The sequence below is a fragment of the Hibiscus syriacus genome, unplaced genomic scaffold (genome assembly GCF_006381635.1).
Source record: "Hibiscus syriacus cultivar Baekdansim isolate YM2019G1 unplaced genomic scaffold, ASM638163v2 tig00116984_pilon, whole genome shotgun sequence".
In the NCBI taxonomy this organism is placed as follows: Eukaryota; Viridiplantae; Streptophyta; class Magnoliopsida; order Malvales; family Malvaceae; genus Hibiscus; species Hibiscus syriacus.
The window spans coordinates 825,026-837,094 of NW_024063507.1; the positions used below are offsets into that span (position 1 = coordinate 825,026).

Below are 12,069 nucleotides of genomic sequence, written 5' to 3' on the forward strand. Positions count from 1 at the left end.
ATGTATATGATTGCCACAAAAATAATCCTTATTATTATGTCCTACAATATCTGTCATTGTATCCATGTTGTGTCATGCTCGAATTATGTGTTCTGTTTTCATGTTCCCAGAGACAAACAAAAAACGACATTAATTCCTCTATCAGTGTTCACGAGTAAACCTGCAATTCTACATAGGTTTCAAAAATATCACAAATGAATAAGATCATTAAAAAAATTCACCTTCTGAATTTGCAAAAATTGGTCACTGTTTTAAATTTTTTGCGACAAAAAAAGGGGAAAACAAAGCTAACATACTAGTGCTGAACAAACAATATAATTTTTAACAAATTTATTGACACATGACACATGACAAGTGACTTAATTGAATGTATGTAAATAGTTGAGTGACCTGATTGACAAAATTTAAAAAATGGTGATCAAACTAAAAGGTACAATAGTTAGGTGATCACTGATATAGTTTATCCTTTATTTTAAATAATTTATCTTTAAAATTTTAATTAATTTATAATTATACGTTGAGTTTTTTTAAATTTAAAATTTTTATAAATTAAATTAATGATGCTTATAGTTAATAGTGTTCATCATAGCTTGTCGAACCTAGAATAATCATCCTTTATATAGTTTTGATTGTAAGACAAATTAAGTCCCCTTCACTTTATTAATTAATTATTAAACTAATACATTTTTAAATTGCATTAATATAGACGTTGCCACTTGCCCATTTTTAATATTTTTTCCTTTGTTTTTATATGGCTTTGGAACTATTTTCTTACCACACATATACATACACGTATAAAAGAATGTTTATTTATCAACCATCAATTAAGTTAACGATATAATATATTACTTTTGCTCAATACATTTTTAGTTACTTAAATTATATCAAATTGATTTTTGGTATTTAAAGAATTTTTTGTTAAATATAAGTTTTTAATATTTTCTCTGTTACATTTTTAAGCGTCTATTGTTAAAAAAAAAGTTAACTGACACGTGTTAAGTTTATATTTTTTAAAAATAAAATATTTTTTAAAAATAATTTTAAAAAAATCTAGACGTGACATGTTTTACTTAACGATTTTTTTACGGTAAACACCTAAAAAATATAACAGATAAAATATTATGCATCTATTTTTAGCAAAAAAAATTAAACACTAAAAGTCAATTTGAGTTATAGTTTGACACCTAAAAATATATTAAGCATATTAATTTTTTATTTAATTTAGATATTATGAATAAAAATGATTTAAAAAATATCTTATGTTGAAATTGTATAATATTCTATCTAAACTAATTAATCGATAGATACTATTAGTTATTTTAATTTGTAAAAATATCAGATATGTTTTCCTTTTTTTTTTATTTTGAATGATATATTTGTTTTCCTTTAAATCATTAGATTTTAAAACTTTTTAGGGTAAAATATACAAATGATCCCTGATTATAGGTTATTATTTTATTAAACTCATCGACTATTAAAAGTTACAAAATGATCCTCCAAGTATAGAGTGTTGTTTTGTTGAGTCTTTCGACTATTAAAAGTTACAAAATAGCCACTTACTATTCATTATGTTTCAAACTCGTCCTTTTTTGTTAAAAATTGACTGTCGTCTGAGTTGGACGTTAACATGATGAATGAAATATGATAGTCACTTGAGGTTATGAGATCAGATTTTATCATATCACAGTCAACATGTTAATATTCAACTTAGACTACAATTAATTTTTCAACGAAAAATATCTAGTTTGGAATATAAGGAATAGTCGGATGACCAATTTGTAACTTTTAATATTCGAGGGACTCAACAAAACAACACTCTATAGTCAAATGATCATTTTGTAACTTTTAATAGTTGGAAAATTCTACAAAATATAACCCTATAGTAAGGGGATCATTTGTATACTTTACCCAACTTTTTATTATATATATATATATATAATAAAACATTTAGATTTATAATTTTTTATTTATGCACCCAAAAGGCAGAAACCAACGGGTTTTGATGGTTTACGCCATGAGAATCTTGGCGTGACAGGGAACTGCGTTCATACTATGAGACATTTAACCGGTCAAACTTCTACGTTCGACATTGAATGAAACCGGCACTGTTGAATGCCCGTAAAAGACTTTTGAATAACATTTGTCGGTAAAATATTTTCTAAATTATTGATAGTCGAGAGTCACAAAATTTTTAATAAAATTTATAATCAAATTAAATCAAATCAAACTTTAAAAGAGATGTTCTTCTCATACTATTCGTTCTCATTTATCAAAAATAAATTATACATAAATTTAATAATAATAAGATTAATAATAATAAGATAAATTACGTATTTAGTATTTAAACTATCAATTTTGATCCGTTTTAGTACTTATATTTTTATTTTTTTCAAAAATATTTTGAACGAGATACTAAAATGAAATAAAAACCAAAATCTTTACCGGCAGGATATTAAAATAAAATAAAAAAACTAAACTTTAAGTATGATTCTGAAAAAAATTAAAAGTCTAAATACTAAAACAAACTAAAATCAATATGTTAAATACTATAATCTTAATTTACCCACAACAATAACATCCTATTGTTGCCATTTCCCATCTTCATCTTTGTTTCACACTTTCATCAAAATATCTCACTTTCTTCTAAACCTAAAACTCTCTTCCTCTCTCTTTCACCTACCATTATAAATCAGATCGAATCCTACACTGCTCTTTCTTTCTCTCTCACTAAACCAAGCCTCCTGTAGTTGTTTGATGAACAGAAACTGTAGCTTTTGATTCAACATATATACACACATTCCTGGAGAGAAAGGAGGGTCTAAAAATGGAAGATGTGTTGGGAAACTCATCTTTTTTAGTGAATAGTTTCCCATTAGAAAGCATATTCGAATCGAGTAGCGAAGGAGACAAGTTCCCATTAGGGTTCTTGGAGTTGCTGGGCGCCCAATACTTCACCAGTCCTCCTTTATTTGACATCGCACACCATGTTCCGTCTCTCGTGACCGACCCTCCAATAAAGATCGAGTCACCGGACGCTTTTAATCTGCCTGCAACGTCGAACTCTTCCTCGATTTCATCAGCATCGAGTGAGGCCGTCAACGATGAATCTGTTAAAGTCGGAGACCAAGAAGAAGACCAGCAAAAACCAATAAACAGTATCTTACTATCTTTACCCTTCTTTTATGTCTTGTTTGAGCTTGTGCTTCGGCTTACCGTTAAACGGAAACCCATTTTTGTTTTTTAATCGAAGTGTGAATTTTAAGCTGAAAGATTTATTCCTTTTTTGTTTTCGGTGTAGGTTGAAAGCCAAGAAGACAAACCAGAAGAGACAGAGGAAGCCGAGATTTGCGTTCATGACAAAGAGCGAAGTTGATCATCTAGAAGATGGGTACAAATGGAGAAAGTACGGCCAAAAAGCTGTAAAAAACAGCCCTTTTCCTAGGTACTATCTTCAATGTTCACACTTTAAATCCATTCTTTTGTCCTCTGTGCAGTGTGCTGATGTTACCAATAGGTTTTTAAATCGCGGTCGTGTTTTTGGTTATTTCGAATTTACCGTGATTGCGTCCGTCGTGGACGTTATTGCGGCCGTCACGAGTAACTCGGACGACGACGAAACCTCTATATCGCGGCCAAAATCGCGATCGTGGACCGTTTTTTAAAACCATGTTCACCAATATGAGTTTTGGGTTACTTTTTCTTTGTTTACCTTCCCCAGGAGTTATTATCGTTGCATCAGCACCTCTTGTAATGTGAAAAAGAGGGTGGAAAGATCTTTCACTGATCCAAACATCGTGGTAACCACCTACGAAGGCCAACACACTCACCCCAGCCCACTCGTGCCTCATACGAGTCTTGGTGGTTCTCATCTCAACTCAGGCATCTCCGCCGGAGCAGTTTTTGGTATGTCAATGCAGAGGGCTCAACCTCACTTCTACCGCCAGCAAATTCCATTTAGTAGTGCCTTATCTCCTTTGCTTAAAGACGACCATGGCCTTCTTCAAGACTTTATACCATCCCATATGCTGAAGGAAGAGTAGATGAAATGATTTAGTTCACTGGTATGTAACTTTTTTTTTTTGATTTTTCTTGTTACGAAGGAACACGCTGCCCCTTTATTACAAAATCTTTATGAATATTAGTGTAACAGTGTAACTTGTTGGTTTTTACTTTTTGATCCAATGGTAGAATTAGTCTTTTTTCCCCCTTCTAATCTTGTTAAATTTTGTATACGTAGAGATTACACAACAAGGAGTCTTGGGTTGGGTCTTTCTTCTTCAGTTCTTCTGACCCATTGTTTGTCCTACACCTTTAAATAATTAGACATCTCACTTAATGATATAAATTTAAAATTGAATCATTTGTTCTAATGCTTAATCCCCTTAAAGACCTCATTGGCTATATGATGGTTTTCCCATTAAAAAAAATCCTTGATTTTATGACCAGAATTTGAAATTATTGGCAAGTGATGATGAGAAAACTAATGAAGCATGTTATCAATTTAGTTTAGAGGGATGGTTTAGGTTTTTTTTAAGTAAAGTTAAGGATTTTTATTTAATATTGCAAATGTAATAAATTGGATTAAGAATATCGTCATTATAATAATTTTTTATAATATTTGATCTAAATTAATTGATCAAAAATTAAATATAAAATATTTATTGACATTAAACCTAACGATTTTTTGTTGTTGATAAATCTAGAATAAATACAATACACATCGAGTTTAAATATGAACCACTTAATTTCATAATCCTAATGACCTCATATTATAGGAAGTCCAAACTAACAAAGAGTATGAGTATTCGGGCCTAATATCCAATTATATGGGCTCAAAGTACTTAAAAAGGAGTTCTATAATTACAAATAAATAAATAAATAAATAATAAAGCATTATTACTGAAACGTGAACAGAAGTTTGTTGGCGGTCTATAAGTAAATAAATACAAAAGTAGGGAGCAATTAGTAAATGTAGAAAGTTCCAACCTCTTCTTTCAGTCAAACTTTACAGCAGACGGGTAATATTCGTAAAACTCTAAAACAATTAAATATAAATACCCAGAAATTAAATACCCTTAGCCTACCCCTTTTACCCACCTGATTTTCCCATATCTAGGGTTTTCGTTTCACCTTCCTTAGAGAGGAGTTTCTAACAACCAGCTCAATCAAATTTCATAGGGTTTTGTATGGGTTCGGAGAGGAAGAGAAAGGTGAGCTTGTTCGATGTGGTTGACGAGACATCGGCCAAGATCTCGAAATCAAACGGTTTAGGTGGCTTAGCGATGAAGAACGCAAACAACTCGATCAACAAGTGGAATGGAAGGCCATATTCTCAAAGGTATTGCGATATCTTGGAGAAGAGGAAAACCCTCCCCGTTTGGCAACAAAAAGAGGAGTTTTTGCAGGTGTTGAAGTCGAATCAAACCCTTATCTTAGTCGGTGAAACCGGTAGCGGTAAAACCACTCAGGTTAGAACTTTCTTCAGCTGAAATTTTAGAAATTTTAATTTGATTTACTATCTATGAACAATTATTGAGGGATGTTTGTTTGAGGGAAGGATTATGCAGTTGCAGTAAAGGTTTTTTTTTGGGTTATGCAGATACCGCAGTTTGTATTGGATGCCGTTGATATGGAAACTCCGGATAAACGTAGGAAAATGATGGTTGCCTGTACCCAGCCGCGAAGAGTGGCTGCGATGTCTGTTTCGCGTCGTGTTGCTGAAGAAATGGATGTAACTATTGGAGAGGAGGTGGGTTATAGTATTCGATTTGAGGATTGCAGTAGTGCAAGAACTGTTTTGAAGTAAGTTTATCCTTTTCATTTTGTTATATTTGGTATTATTGGTATAGACATGGAAATGAATTAAAGAGTTTTGAGGTTCGTCTTTTTCTGCTTTGGTTTGGCAGGTATTTAACGGATGGTATGCTTTTAAGGGAAGCTATGACTGATCCTCTTTTAGAACGATATAAAGTAATTATTCTCGATGAAGCTCATGAAAGAACTTTGGCGACTGATGTGTTGTTTGGGCTTTTGAAAGAAGTTTTGAAGAATCGACCTGACCTTAAGCTTGTTGTTATGAGTGCAACACTAGAGGCTGAAAAGTTTCAGGGTTACTTTTATGGTGCACCACTTATGAAGGTTCCCGGTAGGCTTCACCCTGTGGAGATATTTTATACTCAGGAACCTGAAAGGGATTACTTGGAGGCTGCAATACGGACTGTTGTGCAGATACACATGTGTGAACCTCATGGTGATATACTTGTTTTCCTTACTGGAGAGGAGGAGATAGAAGATGCCTGTCGTAAAATAACAAAAGAAATTGGAAACATGGGGGATCAAGTAGGTCCTGTTAAAGTAGTGCCTCTTTATTCAACTCTTCCACCGGCAATGCAGCAGAAGATTTTTGAGCCTGCTCCTCCTCCTGTGAAGGAGGATGGCCCTCCTGGAAGGAAAATTGTGGTGTCTACAAACATTGCTGAAACTTCCTTGACTATCGATGGCATTGTTTATGTTATTGACCCAGGGTTTTCAAAACAAAAAGTTTACAACCCACGAGTGCGTGTCGAGTCTTTATTGGTATCTCCTATTTCAAAGGCGAGTGCACATCAAAGATCTGGACGTGCCGGGAGAACTCAACCTGGCAAATGTTTCCGGCTCTATACTGAGAAGAGTTTTAATAATGATCTGCAGCCACAGACCTATCCTGAAATATTACGTTCAAACCTTGCAAATACAGTTCTCACCTTGAAGAAACTGGGAATTGACGATCTTGTGCATTTTGATTTTATGGACCCACCTGCTCCAGAGACATTGATGCGGGCATTGGAAGTGCTGAATTACTTGGGAGCTCTGGATGATGAGGGGAACTTAACAAAGTTGGGAGAGATCATGAGTGAATTCCCCCTGGATCCTCAAATGTCGAAGATGCTTGTAGTTAGTTCGGAGTTCAACTGTTCAAATGAGATTCTTTCGATTGCTGCCACGCTTTCAGGTACATTTCTTCATTTCCTAGCATGCTTTGTGTTTGTGTTGGGTCTTAGGTAGTTGTCATGGGACTCTCTCATGCTTTTGATAACGTCCCTATCTAGGTAGTGTTTGCACTTTGGCTAGTGCACAACACTAGATGTTTAACTGTTTACATGCATAATCCTTGTATGCATGGGTACAATTAAGCTGTAATGCGTCTTAGGTTGTCATCAGCAACTGTCTTGTCTGGGTTCCATGCCCCTGTTGGCATGCACCATAGGATTTCTAAGCAAGTGCTGATGCAGATAGTTTCAGTTTCTCAGTATTCTCTCATGAAGCAAATGGTGTCACCTTGCCTGTATGCCTCTGCTGACCTACCATGGGCCTCTTCTGTGATAACTCAATTCTTTCTTTAGTACCCAATTGCTTTGTACGGCCTAGGGAGGCACAAAAAGCTGCAGATGAAGCAAAAGCTCGGTTTGGACATATTGATGGTGATCATCTCACGCTTTTGAATGTGTACCATGCTTACAAACAAAACAGTAAGAACATCTTTTCCAAATCACTAGCCAAATTTATTTTATGATAGCATTTGTCTTAAGAGCTTAGAAATCTGTGAAAACTGCAGATGAGGATCAATCTTGGTGCTACGAGAATTTCATCAACAATAGAGCGCTGAAGTCTGCTGATAATGTTAGACAACAGCTGGTGCGCATCATGACCAGGTTTAATCTCAAGCTGTGCAGCACTGATTTCAACAGCCGTGACTACTATGTCAACATTAGAAAGGCCATGCTTGCTGGGTATTTCATGCAAGTTGCTCATCTGGAGCGTACAGGGCACTACTTGACTGTTAAAGACAACCAGGTGAGTAAATATTGTCTTCTCTGTTTCATCATTGTGGTTTCTTTCTCGGTGAAGTTTGCTCTATTTAGGCGTGCGGATGGAACCTAACAATTTTTAATATACCATTTATTTTGTAGGTGGTGCACTTGCATCCATCAAATTGCTTGGATTACAAGCCGGAGTGGGTCGTCTACAATGAGTACGTTCTGACAAGCCGGAATTTTATTCGTACTGTGACAGATATTCGTGGTGAATGGTTAGTCTCTTCTTTCTTTTATTTGGTACGTGTAGTTGTGCAATTGTTTCTTTATGCCTCATGATACATGGACTTACTTTATGGGATTGAGAGACCCTGAGATAGTTGCAAAGTTTTTTTCTTCCACAACCCTTTAATTTTACATATACACACTTTTGATGAATACAGGTTAGTTGATGTAGCATCACATTATTATGACCTGGATAACTTCCCACAGTGCGAGGCAAAGCGAGTCCTTGAAAAGATTTACAAAAAGGAGGAGAAGGATAGAGAGGAGAGTAGGAACAGGAGATGAAGCTACAACCATAAATGTTGTTTGTTGGGTCAACTTTCTATGATGCTATTTGCTAGTTATTCCATGTGTTAGTTGATAAATGGGAAGAAATCGAGATTACTTGTACCACATCCTAAGGGTACGTTTGGTTCACGGAATGTAAGATTATCAGTGGGAATAAAAGATTACCAGAGAATAGGATTACTGGGAATGTTGTATTTTGTGTTTGGTTGGTTTAGCAGGAATGTAAAATTATCGTGTTTGGTTAAAGGAATAAAAGATAATTGGAATGTATATTTGACTAATTTGTCCTTATTATATATTTGTATAATATTACAAATTGTAAAATATTTATATATTTTTTTTAAAAAATTAAATTCATAATATTTATATAATTTTTTTACAAAATTAAAAATATAAAAAAATGTTTAATAAAAGGATAAAAAAAATTTAACCCCTGAACTTCAAATAAAATTTTAATTATAATTTATTTTTAAAATTTAAAATAATTTAAGGATAAATTTGTAATTTAACTTTCGTAAAATTTTTATTATTCAATGACAGAAGAATGATATTTTTTGAAAAAAAATAAAAATTTAAGGGCATTTTAGTCCAAAACGCCGGTAATGTTACAATACCTAAGGGAAGGGAGGTAATGATATTCCCGGTAATATACCCAAAAATCTACTATTGATAATAAAACATTACCGTGAATGAGATTCCCGGCCAACTAAACATGAGGATGTGAGATTCTCATCCCATGAAAATCCCACAATACTTGAATCAAACACTCCCTAAGAGTGAGATCTTCTTCCCAATCTACTTGTATTGTACTTTTTAGTACAAAATTTGTTATTTTCACTTCGCTATTTTATCATTTGTCGAACAATTCGAGTGAGATCCTAAATGAAGAAGAAACGAGCATGATATTGGACCTTTTATATTACCTTCAACTAGCCCTCGGTTTCGTTACCCTTACCCTAAAGACGAATTATGTCTTGTATCTCCTGGGAAATATTCGATATGTACTTTTTGGCTAATGCATTATAATTGTTTCATTGGGTACGTAGGACAGGATCATAAGAATAATGAAATATTAAGGGGAGAAGATAAGCATTTGCAGCTGCAAAGCCCTATTGCTTCAAAGAACATGCATGTATTTTGATGGTCCCTTATGGCTTCATGACGTCTGCAATGTCATCTTCTTCCGTCTACTCCCGATTTGTCATCATTCCAAAATTGCTTTCGCTTTTAGTTACACATATATAGCATATTACATATAGAAATTTCAGCTGCAAAAATAAGCACCAGCCATGAAGTCTAATATAAATTTTCCAACTGACAACCACTTTGAAATCACCCCCACGACAAAAAGGCCAGTACGGTCACAATTCTTAAAGAGAGCCAGGGAAAATGTCCTAACAAAGCACCTTTGACTAGCTTGTTATCACTCTTTGTTTGCTGTCTGGAGTCATTGGACGGTAACAAGACACAACGGCAAGGTTCCAAAGAGTGAAGTGTTACTAAATCTTTGTATATATGTGTTTGATTATAAGGATTTATATGGTTTGCTACTGTCCATTCTCAACGTTTGTATCCTTAATTTAATGAACTTGTTTCATGGCAGATGTTAGGGTTTTTGATACATAATCGTTGTATATTAGTTAGTGAATATATATAGCATGATTTCCCATTTCTTGACTTATCTTTGTCTTCAAGCACACGTCTTAACTTGTGTGAATTATGTTTATTCTTGCACTACTTTCTTTTTTTATAACTACAAATATCTAATTTATTTAATTAATCAAATCAAATCTAGATATTATAAAAACCTATTCTAACTTATTCTACAACAACATCAAGATTTGAACCTTAAATTATTAGATTATTGTTTCGGGCGGTCTATTTAATAACTATAGTTTTATGTCATTGCATATTACTATTTTCAGACAACCATTTTTAGAGCATAACAACGTTAAATACTTGATAGAAGAATCTGATCGTTCTCATAACTCTATTCGATACAACGAGATTAATATCCATTTGGACCATTAAACGAAAAATTGAAAAAGTGAAAACATCTATGATTGACAAAAACATTCACAAATAAGTTTATGATATTATATTTCCTATTCTTTTTGTTAAAGTTTTACTTATTTATAATTTTATTGTACATTTTTATTTTTAGGCTTAAGGATTGCTTTTGCGCATGTAGTATACCTAATTTGTCGTTTTCGTGCCTATCATATTTTCGTATCAATTTAGCCATTGTAGTTGTTTAATTGCATTATCCTAAATCCTCAAACCTAACTTAAAACTCTAAACCCTAAACCCCTAAACAATAGTAAATATTTTAAATATTGATGCGATTAAACAGACTTTGATAGGTAAATTGATACAAAAATACAATAGGAACGAAAACGATAAATTAGGTCTACTACGCGCAAAAGCAACCCTTAAGTCTTATTTTATAACATGATATTTATGGAAATCTAGTATGATATTTTATGGGGTAAACTACACATTTAGTACCTAAACTATAAGTTTTGTTCAATTTTAGTACCTAAACTTTCAATTTTTTTAAAATCATAACTAACGTTTAATTTTTGTTTCATTTTAGTACTCGCCGTTAAAAACTTATCGCATTTAATACATAAACTATCCGTTTTGGTCCGTTTTAGTACCCCAAACTTCCATTCCCCCCCCCAAATTAACGTCAAAATTTGAACAGATTACTAAAATGAAACAAAAACTAAACTCTAAATATGATTTTGAAAAAAATTGAAAGTTTAGGTACTAAAATGGAATAAAACTGATAATTTAAGTACTAGACGCAAAATTTACCCTTTTTTATTATGTCATGACAGCTTATATGTATATATATATATTAATGACAGCTTAAATAATTGAAATAATGGCAAGAGTCCGAAATAATTAGGGAAAATATTTTAGATATTTGATTCGACTAAAATACAGTTTAAATATTTAATTAAAAATATAATTTAAGAATTTAACAAACTCATCAACGTTTAGTCGAAATGTAAATTCTACGTGAGTGTACTTAAATATAAATTATTTGCCATTTCTCATTCGTCATGATCAAAGTTAATATCGTCATAATGTAAATAGAAAACAATTATTATAACCTGTAAATAGAAATGTAAGTTCTTTAACCTATTGAGAACATACACCCTTAAAACGTAGCTTTTCGAATTCAAAATCTCTAAAATAATTACATTACAATGCATAATAATTAACGTTACACAACAAATTAGTTTAATGCACATGATATTGTCTCCCTCTTTTGGGGTTATTCATCTTTGTCAAACCTTAAAATTCTATTCTGGCATCAACGAATACTAATTGATAGCATAAGATCTATGATTCTCTTCTCAAATTCTATTCGAGCGTTTCCTTTACAGGGTGTGCCTGCATTGTCAATAGATTAAAATAGTTATGAACACATGTTATCTTGTGATTACCGCAATTCTATTAACAAAATTTAAACGTTTTATTTCAATAATCTATCGTATAAGCTAATTGCTAAGAATGGATTAATATTTAAAAATAAAATAAATAAATTTAGATTTAAAATGAATATAAAAATATCAATATAAACATCATTTGATAAATTATTTTTTCCTTTTCCTTTTAGTTGATTGTCTGGTTCCATGTTCAACGCTAGCTAGCCGGCCTTCCAAGTTCCACCATTGTATTAGGGTTAGTG

At 32.7% G+C, this 12,069-nt stretch overlaps 1 protein-coding gene and 1 pseudogene across 4 annotated transcripts; both read left to right on the plus strand.

Moving 5' to 3' along the window:
* The first annotated feature begins 2,758 nt into the window (after nucleotides 1-2,758).
* LOC120192962 lies at nucleotides 2,759-4,055 on the plus strand (annotated as a pseudogene).
* A 1,033-nt stretch (nucleotides 4,056-5,088) lies between these two features.
* On the plus strand, nucleotides 5,089-8,542 carry LOC120193078 (probable pre-mRNA-splicing factor ATP-dependent RNA helicase DEAH2). 4 transcript variants are annotated; one of them, XM_039195691.1, is made up of 7 exons: nucleotides 5,090-5,468; nucleotides 5,600-5,802; nucleotides 5,907-6,991; nucleotides 7,383-7,508; nucleotides 7,595-7,833; nucleotides 7,950-8,068; nucleotides 8,237-8,542. In XM_039195691.1, the coding sequence occupies exons 1-7, from the start codon at nucleotides 5,187-5,189 to the stop codon at nucleotides 8,361-8,363; spliced, it is 2,181 nt and encodes a 726-aa protein (XP_039051622.1). In that variant the 5' UTR covers nucleotides 5,090-5,186; the 3' UTR covers nucleotides 8,364-8,542. The 4 variants fall into 4 exon arrangements, with proteins under 4 accessions (XP_039051624.1, XP_039051625.1, XP_039051622.1 ...); XM_039195693.1 differs by lacking the exons at nucleotides 7,595-7,833; nucleotides 7,950-8,068; nucleotides 8,237-8,542 and having other exon boundaries at nucleotides 5,089-5,468; nucleotides 7,272-7,484; XM_039195694.1 differs by lacking the exons at nucleotides 7,595-7,833; nucleotides 7,950-8,068; nucleotides 8,237-8,542 and having other exon boundaries at nucleotides 5,089-5,468; nucleotides 7,290-7,484.
* Nucleotides 8,543-12,069: the final 3,527 nt, after the last annotated feature.

Bases quoted from the DNA above. Each gene is read 5' to 3' on its own strand.
- LOC120193078 (XM_039195691.1), top strand. From the start codon at position 5,187: ATGGGTTCGGAGAGGAAGAGAAAGGTGAGCTTGTTCGATGTGGTTGAC. The intron at 6,992-7,382 runs GTACATTTCTTC...TTCTTTCTTTAG, and splicing joins GATTGCTGCCACGCTTTCAG to TACCCAATTGCTTTGTACGG. The intron at 8,069-8,236 runs GTTAGTCTCTTC...TGATGAATACAG, and splicing joins ACAGATATTCGTGGTGAATG to GTTAGTTGATGTAGCATCAC.